General features: G+C 36.6%; 1 protein-coding gene across 3 annotated transcripts in view; it reads left to right on the top strand.

Annotated features, from left to right (window-relative positions):
- Positions 1-26,799, top strand: part of CCDC171 (coiled-coil domain containing 171) — a 151,282-nt gene that overhangs the window by 106,881 nt on the left and 17,602 nt on the right. The window contains exons 23-24 of one of the 3 annotated variants that reach the window (XM_039729941.1): positions 3,291-3,422; positions 23,929-24,079. In XM_039729941.1, the coding sequence (XP_039585875.1) occupies positions 3,291-3,422; positions 23,929-24,079 (283 nt within the window). Of the gene's footprint in view, positions 1-3,290; positions 3,423-4,325; positions 4,454-23,928; positions 24,080-26,799 lie in introns of those variants that run through there. The other 2 variants (XM_039729942.1, XM_039729943.1) reach the window with 2 other exon arrangements.

The raw sequence follows: 26,799 nt of genomic DNA, 5'->3' as shown, positions 1-26,799 counted from the left end.
TTCAGTTTCAGCTTTGATCTGAATTAATGAGTACTTTATTGATTTTAAATTGAGTGGCTATAGTGTTGTCTTCTTTGTTGCTCTCCTAATTAATTAAAAAGTTAAACACTGTCATAAGTCACTCTTCTCCTTTATTTTAAAATACTATGAGTATGGTAGTAGAGTGTGAGTTTGTGATTTTGCCTGTTTTCATATAGTATTTATATATGGCTAAACTGAAAAACTTAATCATATTTAGAAGCATGCTGTCATGATACTTAACTATACTCTCTATAAAATCACTCTTGAAACTTTTCACAATCTCAGCTAAAATTATGTTTACCAAAATCAGAAATGGCCAAAACCTTCACTAACAATGGATAAATATTAATTTATATAATTTTAGTATATAGGCAAACTGATTTTAGACATTTTTAATCATTGCAATAAGCCAAATTAGCTGATTAGGTGTTTTAGATATTAACATAAAGCTCTCTAGCCTCAGGAGACCTTTCAGACAAAATGGCCTTGCTCTAGATTCCATATGTAAGAAAAAAAAATCATTAAATACAAAAAAGCTCTGAAAATTGCATTTTAAAGCTTAGCTGCTTAGGATGGTTCTTTTGCCTGTTGAGCTTCCAAAAATACCCTCTTTCAAAAAAGAAATTAAATTACCCATTTTATCTTTGCCTCATGGTTCTGTAAGTTTGTATGTGAGTACTGTTTTTACTTCATTAGAGAATGAGGAAATAAATACAGTTTCCCAAGTCCTGTTGTTTTGTTTCTGGATCTCAAAAAGCCAACAGACAGAAGTTATTAAATTACTTCTTCACTAAGATTTCATACAGATCTGGTCTTTCCAACATGAGTCCATGCAGGCATGACCATTACAGCTTTCCAGTCCTTGAATAGGTAGGCAGCTTGGAATGTTTTCACTTCTAGTGAAACAATATAGTGATATTTGTACAGCATACACCCAGTCTTTTGTTCTTACAATTTTCCCTGAACCCTCATGAGTATTTTTCAAAAGGAAAGTCTATATTAATTTTCAGTTTCTCAGGATGCATACTGATAATGACATTTACTCTCTACAATCTAAGTATTTACAAACACAAAAAAGTATTTTGTTTGTTTTTTAGTTGTGAATCCTCCTATCAAAAATCATACTCTATAAGAAGCTAATACGTACTTTTCTGATGCAGTGGTATTAATGGCATTTGTATACCACAGTGCAGCCATTTTAAAAATGGGGTTTATATTTTATTGTTCAGTGAGTATCAGACCCCAATACTGAAATATAGAGTTTGAAACTAATAGGGTTAAAAGGACTTCTACTGTCTGTATTGTGTATATATTATACCTACATTGCTTATACATTGTTTTTTTCCCCCTAGTATTAGCAATCTGCTTTTGTACTTTGACATAGGGATTTCCCTTGTGAATTTTGTCACAGAAAAAAGAGAATCATCAATATCGCAGTTAAACTTGACTTTCAAAGCTAATAGTATCTCATTTGGGGGCTGAAATTTAATAAATTTTCTTTGATTCTGTTTGAGTTTTTAAACATCAAACAATGAATTGGCCAGGGTGCGGTAAAATATTTAGATCTATTGACTATGGTTCAGAAGGGTAGAAGGCAAAACACTGGTGGTTTGATGTTGATAAATTCTTAGTACCTTAATCCACATTAATGTTTTCTTTTATCTGTGTGCATACTGGCAGCAAAGACACTGAAAAGTTGCTGTGCATATAAGCTATAAAAATGTAAATCAAGTGTGTGCGTGTGTGTGTGCGTGCATGCATGTGTGTGTATTTAAAGCAATGTATTTTGTTATATTCAGCAAGGTTAACATCTGACCAGAATTACACATGCTGACAGAACACTCTAGAGAGTATGTTTGTTCCACAGGACTGTGTATCCTGAACCTAGTGCACTATGTGTGCAAAAAATGTGTAGAGGACCTTTCCTGTTATAAAAATTGCATCATAGTGCATATGTTTGGCAGCCACAGGTATTGACAGGAATTCTTTAGGTCAACTTGGGAAATGTAGGGCTCCCTATTCCCACAGAACAGAGGAACGAATAAAATAAAATCTCTTCTTCTTTGTATCAGTAGATTTGCACATGCTTCTTTCAATCAGAGCAGATTTCAAAGGCTCTGCTATTATTTGAAATCTGTTCACTCATAATCAACACTTTACAAGAATCTAATTTCGTAAGTGGTTACAGAAAAGTAATCTGGGATTTAAAATGAATAGATTTATGTTTTAATTCATGTTCAGTGCATTCTTGTGGGCAAGGCAGCCTCTAAAAATCCCTGAAATTTATTAAAATAGTACTTAGTAAATGGTATATCTATTGATTTATATGTATTTAGAATATACCCAGTATATGTTTTAGCATATATTCAGTGTATGTTTTAGTATTAGGCTGTGTATTAGGTCATTAGAACAGTAAATTTTTTTTTTGCTGTACTCACTATTGCTACTGAACAGATGCAGTGTATGCCAAATGAACCGATTTAATCTATTCGTTTGTACTAACATATATTTGTACGTGTGTGCATCCGTCTGTATTGGAATATAATCTGACCACGGGCATCTCCCGGGGCGGGCCCTGAGCGTGTAGTACCGAATGGAACGGGAAGGGCTGTGTGCCATGCTGCGGCGGCCGGCAGGGGGCACTGCGGCACCGGCCTGCCCGCCGCGCCGCCCCGGGCCTTGCGCGCCGCGCCGAGCCCGCAAAAAGCAGGCATTTCTGCCTCCCGTTCTTCCCCCCGCCTTTGTTAATTGGAAAGCTACAGGTTAGCTCGTTTTGCTTTATTTGTGGGTTATTCATTTTTTTTCTGACTTTTGACTGAGTTGTTTCCAAATTATCCTTAATCTGGAGGATTGATACCATAGCAGGCAGAACTCACATGCCAGCTTCTCACTGATGTGATCACATGAACTTATTAATTTCACAGTTCATGTTTGCTTCAGTTAGAAGTACAACTACTGTTTCTTTTCTTACGAGGTTTTTGCGGGCGACAGATCTGTGCAAGGTATACGCCAGCTGGGGTACAGAGCCCTTAGTGTCTTTTCTTCTCATTTCAGACCAGGGGAAGATGCTTTTTCTTCTTAACATTCTCTCCTAGCACTCTGAATTAGAGATTTATTTGCAACGAAAAATCAATTAGTCCTAAATTTATTCATGGATTTCAGGTCCAGCGATCAATGCAAGTCCACTCAGTGGGCTCAAGGGGACCCAGTTCATCCCAGTTAATGTGTCTGAAGGGGAATTACCATTGATGCTGTTTTTTTCCCTCTAGGTCAGAGATCAGGCCTTGCTGCTGTGTACTGCAGCAGCCACGAATGACTTCACCCTGGAGCTACCCAAACTGCACCTGGAGACCTTTTCAGAGGAAGGGCTGAAGGGCAGGCCAGAGGCTGCAGCATTTCAGGTTAGAGTCTAAAATAATCCTGTTTCTTGTTTTCATTTTTTGCAACTGAGAACAAGAAGCTAGACTGCTCTGAATGTGTGGAGAAGAAAATGCTTCAAAACTAATGTAGCCAACAGTTGAAAGATAAATAATTTTCATATATAATGTTGGATGTGGTATTTCAGAGATGATGTGAACTTTTAATTTTGCAGGTACAACGTTAAATAACTGACAGGGATATCACCATGCAAAACCACAAATTCTATATTTGAAAATGAATATCACTCTATCCCACCACCCTTTCCTCTGCTTAATTTAAGCAAGACAAGTAGAAATTAAAAAGGTGGGTGGGGGGAAAACAAGATTGTTATGCTGCTACTTGGTCAGTATCAGGTTTTTTCATATTTCAGTTTTAGAATTAACAGTGATATTTAGCACTTTAGCAATTTAGAAGAAAATGCTATTTGGAATACTTTAGTATAGGAACTGTTTTGTTTATGTAAGTTTAAATATTTATGTGTTTCAAAATACTAATTTTATTAGGAGGAAACTGGGGAAGTGAAGAGATATTACCTAAAAATGCACACATCTTTGGCTGTGAAAATGGATTCTGTGCAATGCCTCCTTACTGTTTCTAAGTTTGTTATGTCTTCTTCTGTACAAAGTATGCCTTAGTCCTTATAGCTGTGCAGAATACATTATTGTTAAAAGCAGAATATTTTGTTTTCCCAGTGAGAGAACAAAAGGCAGAGTGAATACCTATTTCTTTCATTATGCTTTTCTATCTGAATCAGAGTAAAGGTAGTCAAATAAAGTCCGAGGATATTAGGAAATTAAAATATTGCAAAATGTGTATACTTTTCTGTAGCAAGCTTTTAAAATTTATTGTAGATTTTCAGTTCTTGACGCAGTATATAATTGCAGGAACAGCGTCACAAAACCAAACATTCAAGAAAGGCGGATGCTGAACTGGAAATTTCTCACTGCTGCCATTTTGCACGCATTTCTTTCTATATGAAAAATATTTAAATTATGTGTGTATTATCATGTTTCCATAATAAAGTAGTAATATGTAACACTGTGAGATTCCTCTGCACCTTAGAAAGCACAGCTGTACATCTCTGGCAGAGGGTAGGTTGCAAATGCTTCCCCATACAGTGATGATCACTGCACAAAAAGCTTTAAAGCTGCACAAAAAGCTCCACAGGTGCATCTTTATTCTAAGAAGCTGTCACAGAAATCACTAGCTTTTAAATACCACTCTTCTAATTTAGAAGCCTGTTTGGTGGTACCTGCTTCTATTTCTTTGTCTCATCCCAACTTCCATACTTTTTTGACCTTCCAATGATTGCAGAAGCATTTCCAAGATAGTCTATTCTGTCATTATTTCTAAGAACAGAAACAGAAGTATAAAAAGTTGGATTTCACATTTGAACAGAGTACTTACTTGTGCTATAGCTAACCCCCATAGTAATGTATTTACTGCACTGGTAGTGCAGTGATGTAAACCTACTTTTTGTTTACCTGACAGCTTCAGTTACACTTGGTTACTCTGTGCATACACAAACAGCTCCAGTCATTCAGTTTGTATCACTGTGAGGTTCCTTTCCTACTTCCCTTTCTCCTTTTCCCTTTCACTTCTCTTCCTTCATTTTCTCTCCCTATCACTAGTTACATAGTGCTTTTTTGAAAACTTTCTAAGCACACTGTAAAGATTTTCTTATGAATTTTTCCTTTTATAGCTGGGAGTAAGCTACTTGATGTTAATTCCATGCAAAATTACATTAAGAACAATCCTGTAATTTTGAATGAGGTAAACTATGAGAAATCACTTTATGAACACTTCTGTTTAAAATCTGTGGAATTGTTTGCCTGCATGTCCTCTAGAACTGCTGTAGTTAGTCTGTGATAGGTATAGCTCAGTTAAAGGCCTTATTATCTACAAGTGTTAGGCATCAGGATTTTTTCCCCCAAATTTAAATTTATTAGTATTTGATGGTATATTTTTAAAAATTGCATGAAAAATTAAGTTCTTAAATTAGGCAGTGTGATAGGGATGAAGCACTGGCTGTTGGAACTGTTGAGTACTGACAGAAGATGACATTGTCCTATTTTTTCAATTCATCCAGTTTGTAGTAGGTGGCTCAGATCAGTAATTAATTATATATCCATTGGTCTGAGTGCATTACTTCTTCATCGTATGAAGTAGTATGCATCTTTTAAAGAATTGTACCCTCTAGTTTTGACTTCAAGGTAGTGAAATGAAATATTTGGAGACACCATTCTGTATATCTTCTCCAAAGCCTGCACGTTATGAAATAACTCCTAAATTGCAAAGTTATGTAGTAGGTTGAAATGTTAAGTTATTAACAAGCATATCCTTGCACAAAGCATCTTCTAAAGCCCCATGCAAGTAGTGAAAGTATGACTTAATTTGTAGGTATTTGTTAAATTCTTGAGGACTGCAGGAGAATTACTATAGTAGTTTGAAATGTCACTTCAGTTGGATAAAAAATGAAAAAGAAGTAATATCTCGAAGATTAAAATATAATTGCTATAGCTTTGAAAAAGTCTCACCTGGTATTTAATTGCTGTGAAAAATGTTATGTCACAAAATTGTGCTATTCGTTAGTTAAGTTTGAAAGTGGAAAATTATAGTATTGTTTTCAAGCACCTGGAACACAGTGAACACAGCATTTAAGGTGTGCTGTTTTGACCATGCCCTGATGTTCCTACTGGAGACAAAAAGTGGAACCATATGTGAAGCCTCCTATTAATACAGGATATAGGGTTCAACAGGCAACTAAAATGACATGGTATTGACAAATTAACCAGTAGAGGTTATCAGCTCTTTATAAAATACCAAGTTCAATTGTGTTACATCTTTAGAATGAAGATAAAGTTACTTAATAATCTTAACACTCTCTTCTTTTTTGGCTCACAGAAAAAGTGGGCATTCAGAAAACTAACTCTGAATTGTCTCAAGTACTTTTACATCAAATATGTAATTGATCCTAATGCCAAACATTTTTACCTAAAAACAATTCATAAAGCCCCCAAATAAATACAGTGAGATTTAAATGTTCATGTATAAATAATTAAGCATTGGTACATTATCAGTTTAGGTTTCTTCTGTTTGGAGAGGCAGACACAGAAGAGTCAAAACTGGTATGAAAGAAACTTCCTGAAGCAATTTTAGGTACTTCAGACACATATGTTAATATTATTTTTTAAAATAATTATAGTTGATTTGTGCTAAAATGACTTATAAATATTTATCAGCATGACCCAACCTATCTGAAGACATGACTTCAGAATTAGTTGAACACAGAAAAGGATCTGGGAGCGCTGCTTGACAGTGGCTTCACATGAACCACCTGTGCCCAGCTGGTGAAGAAGGCCAATGGCATCCTGGCCTCTACCAGCAATAGTGTGGCCAGCAGGACCAGGGCAGAGATTGTCCCCCTGTATTCAGTGCTGGTGAGGCCACACCTCAAGTGCTGTGTGCAGTTCTGGGCCCCTCCCTCACTCACTATGAGACAGATATTGAGGGGCTGGAGTATGTCCAGAGAAGGGCAACAGAGCTGGTGAAGGGTCTGGAGCACAAGTCCTTTGAGGAGCAGGTGAAAGAGCTGGTGTTGTTTAGTGTGGGGAAAAGGAGGCTCAGAGGACACCTGTCCTGGTTTAAAGGACAGGTGTCTGCCAAGGAAGGTGAGAACCTCCCTTGGAATGGAAAATGTATCCCCCTTCCCTCCAAATTATTACAGCTTTGAAATTCTGGGGCTTTCGGGCAAAGATATAGGAAAAGGAATAACCATTCTTTATTACTATATATGTATATGTATAACAAGACAAACAAACAAACAGCTCCGTCAGGAGCAGCAGCCGGAGCCCAAACCCGCTCCCAGCCCTCTCTGGGCCGCAGGAGCCGTCCCCGCTGGTGCAGTTCCGGGCGCAGCCAGCAGGGGCGCTGCTGGCTCCCGGCGGGCGGGGCCGGTGCGCTGACTCCCGCGGCTGCAGGGGGCACTGGTGTGCAAGTCCAGCCGCTTCCCTCATGTGGGCACTGGCGGGCAGGCCAGCAGAAAGGGGCTTCCTTTACAAACCCACAGCGACAGCCAAGCCCAGTGCCCCTCTGGATGGCAGAATAGACTGCAGCAGGACCCTTGCAGCAGCCAGCTGGAACAGTAACAGGGGTGTGGCTAACAAAGGGTAGCAAAACTTCAGAGCTGTGGCAGGAGCTGCAGGAGTCCTGGTGAGCACAGGGTGTCAGGTTCAAGTGCAGCAAAAAACCTGAAGCAGTGACAGAAAGCAGCAGAGCTGGGCAGCGGCAGGCAGGTCGCTGCTGGCAGCTGCCACAAGCCACCAGGAGAGTCTCCCTCCAGGAAAGTGAGGTTGGGTGTTGGAAAGATCCCAGTTCAACAGCTGCCCTTGAGAGCAGATTCTCACCCATGATAAGGAGATGTAGTGAAAGACAAAAGGTCTGCAGTGGCAGTGAATCCTCTGGCCTAACAGCCTGGCACCAAAACCACAACTGTATGTTCAGATCCCGGGAGGGAGAGAGCGGGACCAAGGCACGGGCCCAGCCCCTCACCCCCAGCCAAAATCTTGTACTATCTCTGCACTTCCCAAGAGAAAACCCTCAGTCAAGAGACCGCCGCAAACTGCACCCGTCCCTCTCCTCCTCCTCCCAGCCACATCCTTTATCTGTTAACTGTTTTCATTAACATCTCTTAGGGAACAAATGGGAGAAAATTTTGTTAGAGAAATAAAAAACCAAAAAATCCTAACCTCCAACACCTCATTGCTCTCCACATCTACCTGAAAGGAGGTTGTAGTTAGGTTGTAGTGAGTCTCTTCTCCCAGGCAACTAGCAACAGGACAAGAGGACACAGGCTCCAACTATGCCTGTGGAGTTTCATATTGGACATCAGAAAGGTGGTAAGGCAATATGGTGGAGTCACTATCCTTGGAGGTGTTCAAGGAACAACTGGATGTAGCACGTGGTGCTATGGTTTGTTGGTGTGGTGGTGTTCGGTCAAGGGTTGATGATCTTGGAGGTGTTTTCCAGCAAAAACAGTTTCGTGATTCTCTCCTCCATGTGGGTTTGAGATAGTAAAGTTTTCACTTTGTCTTGCCTCTCTCGCCTGCCTGTGTTTTTGTCTCTCTCTGCCACATGCTCTCGTGCTCTGCTGCCTGTCCGTGTGTCCTCTCTGCACACTCCCCACTGCGCGCATGCTCTCCTGGCTGTGCGCTGGCTGCTGTGTGCACACTGACCATGTGCACCCACCCTCTCGTGCTCTTGATTTCCCCCTCGCTGTGTGCCTGCTCTCTCTGAGCTACAGATTCTTGAGTTTTCCTTCAGTCAGTCTCCGTGTGCTGTCTTGCTTGCTCTGAATCAGTCTTTCTGTCCTTCCTGTCCCTCTGTCTCTCCCTTCCACCTGCCCCATCTTGCTTCCTCTATCTTCAGCATGTATCCATCTGTTCATGCAGGTTTAGGAAGTCCACATGGGATTCATATGTACTTTGCCATTCTTAGGTGTTTTGAGGTAATTTAAAATGAAAAGTGCAGTAATAAAATGAAGGCTTACAGTTTTAGAAGTAATATAGTCAAGTACTGACATATCTTCAGTGTTAGCATATAAGCATTACAAATTTACGAAGTAGGTTCTTGCCATTTATGCATTCATGCATGATTTAGTCAAGCATTATCTAATTGTGCTGTAGGTCCACTTTTTCTAATTAATTGGACAAACATAAATGTAGTTTTAGGAGCTTCCTAATTTGTATTTATTTTCACTTGTTTATTAATTTTAGATTTATGCTTGATAGATTAGATGTGAAAGATATGCATAATTCTGTTGATAATTTTCCTCAAAATAATAAACACTTTCTCATTTCTGTGTTCACTTGTCAATAAAAAAGTTCTTACCAAATTGAGGAAGCAAGTGATTTCAAAGGTAACATTATAATTCTGTCATCAGATCTTATCCTGTGCATAGGGCTTGTCTTTCAAACATAAATCAGTTCTGGTAAGAGGACTTAATGAGATGAATCAATCATAGAGCAGGTGCTTAAAAACAGTATTTCTAATATTTTAAATCTTGTAGTTCTGTTTTAAAGTTTTTTTTACTTTTATTAACATGGCCATTTAAAAAAAAAAATCTCTTAATACTTCAGAAATGGTGTCTAGAGTCTTAAAGATGCATCACGCACACTCTTGTCGTGTTTTATTTTTACTTACATTTATTACTTTTATTTTTATATTGTTTCATCACGGAAGGAGTATCAATTAAATTACAGAGGCCAGAATGCTGCCTCCTCTGGTATCAGATTGCTGTTTCTTGTCAGGTAAAACTGGGTCTTCATTGTCTGGGAGTTAAGCAGCTGCTATCAACAGCAGCTGGGCTGCCCTTCCACCTCCAAACGAGCTAATTTCTTCTGCTCTCCAAAAGGACTACTTTCATACCTAGTGTCAAAAAATAGTGCTTCTGGACTGACCATAAGCCTGTCAGAAACATACTGTTTAAAGAGAAAGGTGATTCTTTATTACTCTACTGCCACTTTACACTTGCATTTTGAGTTGAAATACTCCTAAATAAGTAAATGTTTCAAAAGCATTAGAGTGGGGTAACACCTCTTGCAAACCTGACCTTTTGCAAACTTCAGTCTATCAAATATAAAGTTGGTGTAGGACTTAAGCAATAATTGACAGCTAAGTAAAGTCTGAATAACGAGATTAAAGAGATGTAAAGTGGAGAACTCTAATTTAGTCTTCTTCAAAGAGTTCAGTTGGTATCTGGAGTCATGTCTCCAGGTATGTTGTATCATGCTGCTGATATTTAGAAGCCATTTCACCATAATTCTGTATAATTACTTTAAAACATAAGATTAATGTATATTAGGAAAATATTGTTTAAAATGTTAAAAATGAGACATCTTCTAAATGCCAGTGATGTTGGAAATTTGTCTTCTATAATTTGAATTTCGTACAATTTCTCCTTTCCGCCATTTAACTGCTCAACTTCCTTTCCTCTTCGCAGCACTTCTGCCAGCAGTCTTTTTTTTCCCTCTCCCATACAGGCCCTGTCTCCTTCCCTTTTTTCTCTGCTCCTTTTCATTAGCCTCTTTCCCTTACTTTTTCAGCCACCCTTGCCCTTCTTTATTTCTTCAGGTGCCTTTCTTCATCCTACTAAATTAGGACAGATTATGTGAAGAACATTCTCAGAGGTTGTTGTAGTTAACTGGAACACTCTTGCACTCGAGCCCTGCTAAGTCTTGGCCTTATGGACCATAAATATAAAAGTTAGTGTCTGTGACCACCAATTAATCAATTACTGAAAACTCTCTGTGCCTGTGACACTACTAACTCTTTCCCAACCCCTTTTGTAAGCACTATCAGTTCTGTAAAAATTTTGCAGCTAAGATGATGATTATCTTGAATGCCAAAGTTAGTCTATAACCATTTAACCTTTCAGTAACCTTTCTCAATGGAAGTTTTATTTTTTTGGCCTTATGAAGCAATCATGTCTTTGTCCACTTAGACTTTTTAATTATATTTATATTAACAGATATAATATTCATATCTGTTGCATGTGGGTGATGTCATAGGAATTATCTGTGCTAATATGCAAAAAAGCTCTTTAAGAACTGTATAAAATATAATCTTAATTAACTAAGTTTATTTATTTAGTTTTGCTTCTGTTTGTAATCCTGGGACTTTTTTTTTCACCTGGTTACCAAGTTGCTGCATGTTGTAGCAGGAGGCATCTTTTCTGTTTGCTGCCTTCACACTTTCTTTCCTACTCACTACCCTTTCATGAGAAAAAATTACTCTAGAGTCATGGTGATCTCAATGTGTATCCAAAGCTGCCTCAGTCAATAAAAGCAGACTCCTGATAGCTGTAACTAAAAAAATAAAGCATCATTTAATTACAGACTATATCAAATATAGTTCTCACACCACCTTGTTAGGCAGATATTTTTACTTCAGAAATGCTGTCTTTCAGAACTGCTGTCTTTCAGAACTGCGTGCGTTTATCTGTTCACAGCATCTTCAGAAAAGGAGTAGTTTTCACAGATAGCAACAGTATAAATTTGTGACTGCTTTTTAGAGAGTGTGTACTGTGTACCATTGCAATGCAGACAAGTCCATTAAGAAGCAAGCATAGATGTTTAATTGACGGTAATCATGTGGGTTACAAATTAAATTCATGAAGTGAAAACCATGGATGATTGCAATTGTCTGGAGTCTTACATTTTTTGTACTGGGTCTTTTAATTTCAAAAACTAAAAAAATGCTGAGCAAGTGAGCCTAAGCAATAGAACTTAATAAGACAGTAGACTATATTACACAAATGTTTAAGTAGCAGAAACAGAATCAGATTATTTTCTATTCTTATATTTGCAATAAAAACCTTCTTGCTGAAATGCTGAGACTTTTCTTTAGTCTTCTTTTTTTTTGCTTAGAAGTCCATTATTATAAAACATGTCTCCTTGTTATTCTTATCAATTGCTTACACAGTAAGAAAAAATTATTAAATATTGCTCTATATTTAAAATTAATTATTTAAAATTTTAACCATAGTTATTAAATATTGTACTAGTAAGAATTTTGTAATGGAATCATGGGAGACATTTCTGCCCAGATACTGCATTTTGGTGGACCTTGCAGTTAAAGACCTGGAAGATGAAGGGTTATCCACAACTTGAGTGAGTTTATTATGGCTTAGTGATTTGCTGATTGATTTCATTTGCTGTCAGTTAAGGCTCTCTTAATGTCAAGCTTTCTTTGCATAATGCCTTGAAATAAAGACTGATGAAGATTTTTCAGATTGATGCTGCTTATATAAACTGACCCTGATTTGCCCTTCTGCATGACAATATAAGTGACAGCAGTTAGACGAAAATATAGCAATGAATATGCAACTTAAGGATTAAGAAAAATCCAGTAAACCTTTCAGAATATAAAACTAGGCATAAAAAACCAGACTGTTCTCTTATTTCCACACTTATGATGTATTGAAGTAGACTGGGGTAGCATCCCAAACGCTATAAAACTGAGGTAAAATTCAAAGAGGATATGTTTTGACAGGATTAAAAATTAAACTGTTTTGTTTTACCAGATTCTAACAATTGGTCACTAATTAATTTTGGTGGGGTTTTTTGTTGAGAATTTTGGTGGTGTTTTGTTGTTAATGAGGTTTTTTTTAAGTGGTTTTTTTTTGGTAGAAGGGGTTGTATAAATTTTGGCTTATAAATCCACATAGGTTATTACCTGCAAATTTTATTTTTTGCATTGTTATTTTGCAGGAATCATAGCATATTTTGAAGCTGTTGTCTTGATTTTTCATTAACTGAATTGATTGCTTGTCTAGTGACATATGTTGGTAGTATCCTAGGTTCACAAATTCCAACATTATATTGGACTGTGAAAAGCACAAATTTGTGGGATACATAATATCTTTGCTATAGGTGTCCCAGGACTAATATGCTTTAAGTAGGGCACTCAGTACTTGTCCATTGCAGTACCCAATTTCATTATATGATTTTAGAACTCTCCCTTCATTATGGTCTCTTCTCTCATTTTTGAACTCTCCCTGTTAAATGCAAAAAGATGGTAAGAAATTAGAGGGTAAGGAGAGAATGGAGGCAGCTGGAGAGTGCTCTAACTAATGGAAATAAGATGAATGTGGAACTGTTGTGTAAACCTGAATAATAAAGATACGCAGACTGCATGCTGGCAAGTTTACATGCAAAGGATTGGATCTTCTATGCCTTTTAAGAAGATAATATCCATGGAATGACAAAAATTTGTTTATCCTCCTGGAACTTTGATAGAACTTAAGATTCCTCTGGATTGCTTCAACTTCAGGGTCTTTTTTGGTAAAAGAGCAGTTCTAAACTAAGATCAGGAGGGAAGAGTAATCCCTTCCACCTGTGTGGGCAAACTTATGATGTACATTTAATGCCTGAAGACTGTATATTAGTTCTGATTTCTCTCTGTTAAGTGGAAGATTGTTTATTCTTTTCTACTACCAGCACCCATTGATGCATCCCCCTCTTTCTCTTCATCTTAATTGACATGTACGAAAGGGAGAGATCTGCCATTGCCACAGTGTATAGTGCTAGACTTTCCTTCCATCCAGTTTTCCAATCTCAGATATTTTTGGTTTTTGGTTAATATTACGTAAGGGAAAAATTAGAAATTGAAGTTCACATGCTTAAGTTTTTACTCATGCTCGCAAAGACCACGGCCTGGGTTTTGAACAGATTTCCCTACATGTCAAAATGTGATGTTTGCCTGGACCTTGGAAAAGGTCACTGTCCTAGGTGCTCAATTTTTTCTGTCTTATTCCACATAAGACTTGCCGCAAATTTTACTCCTTTGGGAAATAGACTGTGGGATTGAATAAATATTTTATGTCTAGAGGGCACACAGAATAGAAGTAAACTGGTTGTCCCTGCTTAAAAACAGATTAGGCAGGGAAAATGACAAAAAAAAAAAGAGTATAAGAAACAGTGCTAAAATGTCTCCAGAAGTTTTCTCAGCCTTCAGCATTTTAATTGACAGATATTCTGAAAATAGTGGAAATCATCTGTAGTTTCTAGAGTTTGTAAGCTATGGAAGTGATTTCTCTGTTACTAGCATTCATAGGCACAATTACTCATAAATTACCTAACTGCAAGTAGTGGTCCAACTCTGAAAAATGGATAAAGGAAATAGTGACGAATTAACATCAGAAGTAGTTTGAGAAATGTTACTCTCTTGGGTCTTTTTAAGTTAGGATGGCCTAAGTTAATTTAGGTCTTTCAGTTAGGATCTGTGGATACGAACCATCTGCTTTTGTTGATCCATCATTAAGGTCACCACTCAAGTACATGATACTACATTCCTGCAGCCATTACCAAATTCAGTAGAAAGACTAGAAAGGGTCTTCTCAATCTCATTACAACATGAGGGGGCCATGATATGGGATGTTTTACTTCTGATTCTATTAGTGAAGAATACTTTATGCTTTCTAGGCAAACTTATTTCAGCTTTGCCTATTCTCCTTAGTTTTCTCCTTTCATAGTTACTATAAGCATCCAGTTTTATAAACAGAATTCAGAAAGTCACTTTATCTCTTATGCTTCTAAGGAATTGGATCTAGTTGTTGACTACTGGCAAGACCAGGGAAAAGGCCTTCCTTGTCAGTCTCCCAACCTAGTGCTCCAAATCACATTATAAGTTCCCACTTGCTGAAAAGACACTTGGTCTATTTGCTGAAGACAAAGCAGAAAGTCACGTCTTCCAAAATATTACCTAGAAGGCTCATCTGGTAGCAACATATTGTTGGTCTGAGTGAGGACAACAAGAGCTCTGCCATCAGAAAAGCTGGTGTCTTCTCTTTTGTTAAGGAAACTTCCCAGTCTGTCCATTCATGAGACTCCCTGGTAGTGACATTCCCAACGTCAGAGACTTTCACTGTTGGGAGTGAAGCCCCTTCACAGTGGGTTGCTCCAATGAGCTGATGGGTGCCCTGCTTGACTCCTCACCCAGCCCACCCTCACATGCAGTCAGACCAGTTTCCTTACAGGCCCCGGGTTTCCCATGGCAGTGTCTCAGATGTCTCAGTCCACAACGCCATTTATTCACAGTGCAATAACACAGAAACAGCTCGAGCTGGTGCTTCTGAGCAGGACCCCCAGCGAAGGAACCCCAGATCTTTTACATCCTCAGTCTCCCCACATGCAAGTCTTCCTCTTCCTCCTGAGTCTTCAGCTTCTGTCCCCACTCTCTGTGTCAATCCACCTAGATGGTGTCACCAGTCTTCATCTCCTTTGTTATCCATTCACCTGGCTGCTGTCATCCATATTCATACTCATTATCGTGAAGTTTGGCAGTTCACAGGCTCCCACCCAGAGCTCAGATTACAGCTCAGTGTGTAGCTTGCCTGTCCAGTTACCGGGACCAGATGTATCACCCAGCTCTTTCAACCTGTTGTTCCAAGTGAAAAGTTCCTTACTTAGCTTCTTGACGTCTTGCACAGAAGAGACCAGACTTCAGTATAGGGGAGTCTCATTCATTCACCAATTTTTAGCTTGTGTTGGTTGGGATTTATACCTTGCTGAGCTAATCTCTGATATGACAAATGCCAAAAAGACAGACAAACACAATCACTTTTTCCCAACAAGAGTTTTCTTCAGCTGTAAATCCATTGTTGTAGAACTAAATATTCAGAGATGATAGGGATCATTTTACTTGATCTTCCTCAGATTATGGTGGTTAAAAGCAAACTTTGTGAAAAAATATTTTATTTATATAATACTAACCTTTAAGAATAGCAAATTTTCAAGCTCAGTGATGATGCCACTTCTGTCAGACATTTGCTTTGGAAAGAGGGACACTAATGTTTTGTGCTTATCATGAGATTTGGTATTAGGTATACTGTGTTCTTTAAATTTCTTCCTCATCTTTTGGAACAAAAGCTGTTGTCACTGAAATTTCTAATAAAATATTTTCATAAATTAAGTCTTGAAAGCAAGTCTGATTGAAAATCCAGACATTTGCATATTGTTGGGGTTTTTTTTTAATGTTGTTTAAGAATGTATGAAGCAAATTAGTTATTTCATTAACATCTGAATTTAGGCAGAACGAAGGGAGGACACCTGTTCATGCTATATGTGGCAATTAACATTAAGGGTTAACAGTAAGATTAAGTGTGTGTCAGTGAATTTGAGGAATGCAGTTCAACTTTTCTTGATAATTATATTCTCTAGAGAAATGGACTACTGCTTTTTTCATGTACTGCCATCATGAATTTGTATAATTAATTGGAAGGCAAAGTGAAAAAATTAATTTGCGATCCAGCCAACCAGGTATACTTCAGAATTTCCTTGCAAAACTACAAAATATTGCTTTATGTAGGAATAAATACTGATGTTGAATTAAAATGCAGTGCTACCATGAGCATTCTTCAGAAAAACAGAAGAAATGAAGCAGGTGTTTCACAAATTTTGCACAGTTTTCTAGCCCCTAGGCTCTTTAGAGTTGGGCATTCACCTAAAATCTGGTACAGGGATTAGGACTCAGTAGTGAGTATTAGTGTTTGAGCCACACAATCACAGTTGTCATATTGACCAAACCTGCCAGAAGAGGCCTTTGTCTCTCCTAGTGAACAGCAGCTAGATCATATACTACGCTCAGCTTTTGTGTGGAAATTAAAAAGTGGACACATTTTCCCCTTCTATCCATATATAAAATATTTAATTCAGTTTGAAAATGTTTTAATACATAATTAAAAAGCTGCTTCTTGTGGCCAGAAGGGAATAATCTATACCACTTCATAGCTCTAGCCAAAATATTTAAGGAAATATTTCTATAAGGAAATATTTCTATACTGAGCTCAGATTTTTTCTCTTGGAGTCAGCAACAGGCTTTTTCTACAGCAGTTAAAATTAAGTCAGTATTTTTGTCACAAGGATATTTCTTTTCTAAAAGTAATTGAAATTGGTCTTAGTTAAGACAGCACTACTTAAAACCAATTAAAAATAATATTCTAATTTTCAGTAAAGTAATATGTTGGCAAGTAGTTGAATTAGTTACTTATGTTGGACAGTTTGTGGACAGCATTTCAAAGAGCAGAAGATTTTTTCAGATCTCTCGTTTACCTCACATTTACATTCCATATGAAGTTGGTTTAGATTTTTCTACTTCGTAATCTGATAGAATCGTAAGCTTAACATCTGCTTCTCTCCCGTCCTTGAAATGTTCTCCTACATATTCACCTATAGTAAATCAATAGATTTTAGGCAACTAAGACTTAGTGTTTAGGTAACATTTATTTGTTCAAATTGTTTTGTTTATATAAGATATCCATATGTAAGCTATAAGGAATAATATGTCATTTTAAGGAATGAGAAAATAAGAAAGACTATGCTTTTTAAAATTTATTTTAGTATATATTTGGTTGTGGGAAACAGAATTCTGTACTTCAATATTTGTATGTTTTTTTCTGGTTCCAAGACGTCACTTCAATAGGCCAAAGGCAATACCACCAAGATTCAGACAACTTGTAGTTCACTTGACATTTCACCTGAATTTTGATGAGAAGTTTTGCTTTCTTCTTTCTCCTCAAGACTGAATGTGTGATGGGATACCATTATGTTTCGTAGTAAGACTGCATCCTGACTTTTCTGTAGTGACTGTTGCTGTTTTGTTCTTCTCATCAGTGGTAATACATTATGCTTGCATTTCGCTCACTTAAATGTAGGCTTTATAGTAGTGTCAGTGACTACCCTTCTCTCTCTCTTTCATCCCTGTCTAGAATATACAGTGCAAAAGAAGCTGATATACCCTGAAAAGAAGATAGGATACCAGCCTGAAGCTTCTTTCAGCTTCCGTTTCTTTCTCACTAAAACCACTTACTTGAAAAATTCTAACCTTTCCTCACAAACTTAAATATTCATTTTGAATCAAGACTGTAAGAGGATAGGAAGAGTGGTAGCATTTTCCCCATTTGTGGCTTAAACTACAAAGTTTTGGGAGCAGGAATTGTTTCTCTTACGTTTTGCATGCAACTCTGCTTGACTTCGTGCAATAGATAGTGAGAATGGTCTGTGCATGTAAACATTATTGGCATAAAAAACCAGTATTTCCTTAATTTTATTAAGTGACAATTTTCTTGCATAGTCCAGACTATTTTTAAATAGTCAAGGCTGCAGGTAGCTAGCGCCTTTGCTATAAAATTCTCCAGATGCTTTCTGCCTGGTCATACCAACGAAACACATTTGTCTTAATTTATCAGTTTCTAAAAGATTGAGGTAATTTCTGAAAGTCTTACACTTTGTAATAATTTTCATGGCAATTGTTGTTATGCCCAGCCACTGTGGTTTCCAGTAGAAGCACTTTCTCTTCCGTCGCTGTCAATTTCAATGCTCCCTTTTCAATTTTCTTGTAGGAAGTCATGTCATTACCTCTTGCAGAGAATCTAGCCTTTTATTTAGAGCTTCATTCCCTTGGGCTATCTGCTGAGACCTACAGGGTAAAGTAATTGTTATTGAGGCGAAGGGGATAGAGTTAGGCCCTGTGTGTGGCACTGAGTCAGCTTTTGTTGGGGGAAAAAAAAAGTTGTAACAAAACTGACCTGCTTTTTGGCACATTTAAATTGTGCATGCCACGCTTGAATGGAACTGAACAAAAAGTTTAGTGTTGAAATGAGATACAAGGAGAATAGATCATTAAAGAAGTGCCAAACAGCTGCAAAAGTGCAATTTTGCTGAATGCAGTTTCCCTTGAGGTTTTTTCCCCCATGCTAGAGAAGGTGCTGTATTTATATCCTTCACTGATGCCACTAGATGTTTTGGACTGTGGGTCAAGGCAGCCATGATGGGTTTTCAAATACTCAAATGTATGGGGAAAATTCTTTGCAATAATTTCTTCTCAAAATATAGCCCTTTTAAAGATATAATAATTATCCTGAAATCTTGTTTCTGAAAACAAAAAGTAATTGATGTTTTCTGGACTCATTATGAGTCTTACTTATGTTAATTCAAAGCAAGGCAGTAATGACAGGCATACAGAACATCGCTCCATGGAGCTTTGCTTTCACACAAGTTCTTTTTGCATGAATTCCACTTCAGCCAAACTCTGTACCAGGAATGAACTTCGCAGTCTTTTCAGATTCTCGTGCAAGCAGTTTGTTAATTTAGTTAACCACTGTTAATTTTTCATTCTTCTGAAGTTCATTCATTATTCCTTCTCTTGTTCTTTTTTATCTTTTTGTATACATAGTCCTGGGGTAATTTGCTACATGCTAACACTGGTTTTAGTTGAAGAATTCCTGAAGGAAGATCCAAGCAGTCAAACATGAGTTTCAACTTTTCTGTACATCTCTGGTTTCTAAAGTATGTTGTATAAAGTAGATGGTTTTGTTTTTCTGACTGCTCCATCTGATGTTACAAAGTCAATACTTATTTTCTCAGGTTGTTAGTCTTTTTGATATCTTTTAGTAAGCATCATTTCAACACAATAAACCTTCCTTTAGGTTTATTTTTTCTGAACATGAGATGCATGCTATGATAACAGTATGCCAAGTAAGTCCTGAGATAATGTAATAGCATTGATATGAAAATAAAGAAACTGATTTTTAATAATTTGGTATCTTATTTCTAACTTTAGAATAGTGTAAAACTTTACATAGAAATTTTCGTTCACTACAATTTGTAACTCATAATCCAAATAATTTTTTTCTATTCTCAATGGCCAAACACTAAGCACAAGGGAGACAACATGTATAGTGTTTTAAGTGGGAATTTAAAAGGCCTGTTTTGTAATGTATGATAAATTCATTAACTCATTAACACTTTGATGAGAGGTCTTCTGCTAATTTGCATATGCTAGCTATGTATTTCTTGTTGTATGTTTCTACTGTTACTTCAATGAGAAGAGCTAAAGTTTGAATAACCTTTGGATTTCAAAAAATAATTTTTTAAAAACATTTGCTTTCTTTTTGTGTTTCTATTTTCTTTTAAGATTGTTATGTAATTTGTCTATTGGCTATTGGTTATTTTTCACTTTAAATAAAGTACTCCTGCAGATTGAAGTCTTTCAGTCTTTTTGACAGTTTTATGACATCTGTAGCACTATCCACCTGAAAATTACTAGTTATAGAAGTAGTGTACAGAACTAGACAATGACTGGTTATTCAAAAGTGCATGCATGGAATGTTACAAAAGAATGGGTTTACATGTCCCCTGGAGAGCTGTCCTAAGCTTAACTGTTCTCAGTCCTTTTAAAGATAAATATGGAGAAAGAAAGCATGGCTTAAATGTTGCTCTTTTGCTCTGATGTTCACTGGTTTGTAGTTTATAAACAGCATCAACTTAGTTAATTTTATTTTTTCTCAACTTTGGTTTCTTATCTTCACTGATCTGTAGCCAAAACTTTTTATGCATACCCTCATATTACAAATGAGACATCTCTGAAGAGATCATGAAGGCCTTCTTGCACTCAAAATCTTCAGAGGCCTTTTTTCTAATTGAGTAAAGATCAAAAGTTTAAAATACTTAGTTCCCTTATGATATGACTAACACCTGATTTTTTTAAAAAAAAATTAATTTTGCACTCAAAGATGGTTAATGTCTTAGGGACTCCTAAGACTCTTCCTCTTAGGGATTTTTTGGATAGGGATACTGTTTTACAGGTACTGTTCAGTAGCTGTAAAAAAAGGTATTGTCAGAAGAACTTAAGCTTAAAATAATCTGTCCATTGAAAGTTATACTTGAAAAAAAAACAAACAAGTCTTGCTCATTTTCTTCCTAGTCCAACAACTTCAGCCTAAAAACATCCTTTTTCCATGCCAACTGTAAGAATGTATTTTTATCTTGTGAGTTGTAACCAGTTATCTGGGAATTCATGCATCTGAAGTTTTCATTAAGCTGCATGTGTCTTGTCTTAGTGCTGGAGCATAGGTCTCCTCTCATATGCACTTTTGGATTAAAAGCACTCCTACCATTTGCTTCTGCTATATCAGTAGTATGTGATGTAGGATGTTGATTATCATAAATAATATTGACATCCTCTATACATTAAAGCATTGAGTGAAGTGAAAAGAAAGGAAAGAGATTGCTGTAAAAAAAAAGCATCTGATTATTTCTTCCTTTTGTTTTTGATTATTGTGAAGCAATTACATACAATTTTTGCTCTTAAAATTGACAATCCTAGCTAAATTTCAACCACTGGATTTGTGTTCAATCTCTAAGATGACTTTGTAATTATCACTGAATTAGGCTGAGGTTGGAAGGGACCTCTGATGGTCCTCTGGCCCAAGCCCCTTGCACAAGCAGGGAGGAACACCTAGAGTCAGTAATGTTTAAATTCAGTATTCTTCAACTCCATTGTTTCTGTCGCCTCCTTAATTAAGTCTTCTCCCCACTAACCTTCCTACAATACTCATCTGTCTAAAAATGTTTTCGATTTTCGAAATGAGTTGCAATAATATTGGTTCCTATAAGTCTGGGGATCACTGCATCTTGGCTTTCTGAACAGACGTAATTTTTGGATGTGTGTTCTTGAAACATTTTGTGTGTAACTGAAGACAATTTTGTATTGTTTTATGGTCTGTTCTCAGTTTTATTGTCACACTACTACCAGAATATCCAAAATGAGAAGTGTTTGCTTAGATGCTGACCATGCAGATGTGTATAAAGGCCAAATTTTATGTTATAAAAAACAATCAGGAGGGTTGCTGAAACATGTTATTGTTATGTATACTTAAAAACTATATACATCTTACTGCTGTGTTTACTTAAAAACAAGAGAAAGCACTAGTTAGCAAGAGTGGAAGAAATTTCTGCAGAGCCAGATTTGCATTCTGGGGAATTCTGTCACTTGCCTTTATTGATCACAGAACACTTTCCAGAGTGGGAGACATATTTGTATCTGTAAAGTTCAAATAGGGATCTCATTTGAATTTCTGAACTCCTATACAGGTACATTCAATGATTAGGTGACAGGTCTTATAACTTGCGTGTGGCCAGGTTCTATGCCTGTTCCTTATGTATCAGGCTTTCTAGTAAGTGTAACTTTTGTATTGTTGAAGACAGATATGTAAATCTGTGACTGACATAAGTTTCTTAAAATCATTTGTTCCTTCCAGTGGCACATCTGAAAACCAATATGTTTGCCCTTCTCCAGATGGCATTTAGAATAAGTACTCTTCATGCTCATGCCACCTCTGGAAGACCCAAAAATAATGTTTGTCCTAAGCTGTTCTGAGCATGAAAGGCTCTCTTTGGTAGGGAGTTGGAATATACTGGAAGGAATGTGTACATATGGGTGCATAAATGCCGCCTTACAGATTCATAAGGAACCATTAGTAACTGCAAAACTACTTTCTTCTGGACTAAAAAAGAAATGTAAGTAAAAATTGCTATGTGTGAAAATAAAAGTTTGTGAATACATGTTTTCCTAGATTTAAAATTTTCAAATACATTAAATGACAGAACAAATTAAATACCTGTGTAGGTCAGCAAGGAATTAAAAAATGCTGTTTCAGATAACTGCATGGTCTTAGAGTACCTGTGGAGATGTAGGATGAAGCTGTATAGGTTAGTGGCTTCATGAGCTTTGTAGTAGCAGAGGTAAAAGGAAGAAGTTAAGGAAATGTTTCTATACTCTAGTTCAGTGAAACGTTTAAGTATTATGTGTGAAGGGAACACATGAGATTCTTTCTGTGAGATTTGAGACACAGCTTGTTATGCAATGGTATAATCCTTGTTTATGGGTCACAGGCCCAGGTAATTGTCCTATTTCAACAATGTCTGATTTTTAGTATGTGGGCTGTTGCCATTTGAAGACTCTCAGGCAGTATTATGTGGAGTGAGATATATCCCCGTTTCTGCTTGGTATTGTTTCTGAATAGATGCAGCATTTTAGTTGTGTTGAATAGATGCAGCATTTTAGTTGTGAAATTAAAAAAAAAATTAAAAATTTTTAAAAAAATAAAAGCAGGGTTAGAGCTGACAGTGGCAGGCTTACAGTGCTGTGTGAATACACTGTCAGGATTAGAACCATACTATTTAACACATTTTGAGTATTTTTTCTGATAAGAGATGTTGGTGTTGACTTGCCATGGCAGTTTTCTACACTTCACAGTAAATAACCTGATTGTTTTCAGTGGTTACCTTTATTCTGAAAAGCAGCAGTGTGTTTGAGAGCAAAGAAAGGAAAACAGTTAAAACCTTAGTGAATGTCTGTTTGTGGTATTGTACAGACATATTCAGAAGGCCGATTTCATTTTATCTGTAATATGTTCTTACAGTTGCAACTTGCTACGGCTCATTTCAAGGGGGAAAACTGTAACTTTCAAAATGTGATTAACCAATTGTAAAGAAGACCAATAATCTCAAAAGTGTTAGACTATTTAGAATATATAAAGTTACCTCTAATGTCAAATTATTTGTTCTGTCTTGTACTGCTAACTTTATTATCAGTCTGATCAATATTACACGACTGGGACATTCTTGCACTATGTACATGAAAACAATTATATTTTCCCAGCTATACTGTAATCAGATTATTTGCTTCCAGAGATAGCTTTACCGTATTTCTTCTGTTTCTGACAAATTAATTTTCTTAACATGAAGTGGGAGGACTCATTTTGAAAGTATGAAAAATCACCTAAAATAATGTAGTGATTCTTTATAAACATAAATTGAATGTTCAGTGAGGTTTGTAGTTAAATAAAATAAAAAATAGTATAAACTGTTCAATGCAGTACTGCATTTTTGAAAATAGCTCACTTTGTAATTGGGATGTACAGTCATTTGCTTTTCCTCAAAGCTATCAATATTTCACATTTTTGAAGAAGTACAAAATATTACATTAGACCTTTGGTTAAGTCCTTACTTGCAACCTTAGTGCCTGGTTTATAACTTCTGTTTGATTTTTTCAATTAATAAAAATCAGATCTTCTGTAAAGATGTGTACTACTTGGCATTTAAGTATAGCTTGTCTGGCACTAAAGATTTGCTTTACTTTTTAAAGGCTGTAATTCAAAGTTTCATGGAAGTTTACCAACTTGCAGTTTCCAGAGTTGAAATATTAGTGAGAGAAACAGAATATTTTCAGCTTGACATTGCAGCCCTAAAGACCAGGCTCCAGGCAGCTAGTCTTCATAAAAGTGACCTTACAAATGGTAAGTCTGCTTTTCAAGTATTTTTTGTCTTTTCAATGTGGCTTTTTACCCAGCATCTCCCTTCATGCTGTGTAGTTTCTGTAGGGAAATACAGTAATATTTATCTATTAACATAATAGGGCAATAAAACCAGTGGTAATAGAAACTTTTTCTGAAAAGGAATGGTAAAAGTTAACAAGGTTTAATTTTTATTACTGTATCTTCTACAAGGACCTGTTCATATGCTGGAAAAGTATACATTGTTAATTTTACCACTACTGTAAATAGTTGAACTTTGGACCTAAAGAATTTTACGTCTAAAGATCTTGTATATTATACCAGAATGTTATTAGCTTCATGTAATCAAAGTGTTTCTTAGGAGATGTGACTTAATTTTAGACAATTGTGGTTATGAATAATACTTCTCAGTAAACATGCAAAGTTAATTTCAGAAATAACTTATGGTCTAAAAATATTGTTGTGCACAAAAGTGCTTGGATTTGTTTAAGGATAATAAGGTGGGTCTTCAGATTTGAGATCTCTCTCTAGGGGAATTACTAAATGCAGATTTATTTGTGTCACACAGGCTGGAGGGCAGACATATAAACTGTCATAAATATGTAGCCAAGTATCTCTAGGATGAGACTGTGTAGTATGTGAAACTTACATACACTCAGTGTATTTCTTCCCCATCGCTTAGTTTTCAGAGGGTAACGGAGAAGGCTTTGGAGTTCATTTTATTGGTAGTGATGGTTGTTGCTCTTCTTCTTCTTCACTTCCTACTGTCTTTTCTTTTAGTCTTGTAAATAGCCCTAAAGAAAATGAGCACTGTCTTTCTTTTTGAAACAGATCTGTAAGAGGGCTGTCACAATGCAAGTGACACAAACACAATAGTAAACATATATTCAACGGCTGTGACTATGACTTTGGCTTTGGTTATTTCCAACAGAATTATATTAATTTCTTATCCTACTTCTAACAGCACAATGCAAAGTTAGTGCAAATATAAACTGTATTAATCAGTGCTGAATTTGAATTTTAATATCTTGAGGTGACAATTGTTGAATGAAAACTTTGTTTATTTCTGATTATACAACCTTTGTAAGAAATGAAATTAGTTCACTGAAATTGCTTTTTTCCCATTCCAACCAGACTTTTTTGATGTCTTCAATGTTTATGTGTCTCCTGCTGAGCATGTGCCCAATATAACTGGACTTCTCCTTAGCCTGTTATGGTTGTTTTTGTTGTTCAAATCAAGATGACCACGTTTTTTACTAAAGATTGGCAAGTCTGCCAAACTTGCAGCAAGGTTTGCTTTCATTTGCATTGAGAGAGCTTTTAGCAAAGATTATGCTAGTCCTGTCTGTGAAGGGCTATGCAGATACATTATAGTGAAAACCAGCTCTCCAACATTTGTAAATGCAATGTTTTTTAAGTAGTTTGTGTCTGCATGCACTGTCAATGTAAAGATGATACTATTTGCATTGTGGAGAGATCTCTTAGCCCTCTGGAGAAAACAGTAGTTCTTTCTTTAGATGAAGTTTAATTTGAATCTACACCTAAGCATTAATATGAAATGTTTTAAAATTTTAATGTAAAAGTGAAAATGTTCAGAATGAGAGTCTCAAGTTGCCATGAAAAAGTGATTATGGTATATTTTATAGTATCTGGGTTTTCTGTAAATTTGTCCCTAATATTGGTAAAAGTTGCATTAAGCATGAATTTTAATGACTTCAGGCATCACAGCTTTGCAGTGTGAACTTAGATTTTAAACGTTCTAGTTGATACTGTTTTGTTTTGATTTTGAGGAAAAGTTCTGCACTGAATTGCTTTCTTTAGTAAAAAGAGTAAAACAGATTTTTTTGCTTGTTTTAATTGGAAGGGAACAATGACGTCTTGAGTACATATTTGGTTTCAAAATTAGACTAGCTTTGTTAGTTTTAATTCACTGTCTTCAACCATATATCCATTGCAGCCAAATTTTACTTGGGGTGGCAAACGCAGCACTTGGACTGTATTGGTTGCAGGCTTTCATATGACGTGTGTTTGTGCTTCCTGAAGAGTAACTACTGCTCAGTGCTGAAATACATTTTTTAAGTCTTCCCGTTGTGTATCATGTCTTTTGTGCTAGTTGCTTAAGGATCTTGTCCTGCCTTGCATTGCATACAAGTTTGGTCCATAACTATGTCACCTTTCTTTCTATTCACACCACTTCTCTCTTCTGCTGCTTAGGGTTTTGCTAATAATTTTAATAACAAAACTGGTGCCGTGAGGCAGAATTGTTGATTCTAACTCCTCATCTTTTGTCTTAGACTCTGAATTGACATCTCCATCCTCCACTCCATTTCTAGTCCAAGCACTGTCCTACTAGTCAATAGAGTTTAGATTCTGAGATTGCTGTATGTGGTCATGCTAATGCCAACAGAGAGGAACAAGAAGGGATATGATTATGATGGACAGAGGTGAGATGAACACTGGAAACACTGCTTATAGAGAAGAGAATTATGTAGGAAGAAGTGAAGTCACTGGCAGAATGTCTCTGTAGTCTTCATTAGTGCCCAGCTATCTGTCTGTCGTACTTGTCTCTGATGATTCTTACTCTGTGGAGAGAAAGACCCTGTGCATTTTTAAATTTTGCAACTCTTTAAAATTCAGTATGGCTGAAAAACAGCTTAGGTTTTCTACCTGTCTTCCTTTCTTCTTTCTGTCTTTCTGCTCATCCTCCCTTCCTCCTCCCCTCC

Source organism: Passer montanus, unplaced genomic scaffold (assembly GCF_014805655.1).
Source record: "Passer montanus isolate IOZ18808 unplaced genomic scaffold, ASM1480565v1 scaffold7, whole genome shotgun sequence".
Classification (NCBI taxonomy): domain Eukaryota; kingdom Metazoa; phylum Chordata; class Aves; order Passeriformes; family Passeridae; genus Passer; species Passer montanus.
This window is presented reverse-complemented; position numbering and strand designations above follow the sequence as displayed.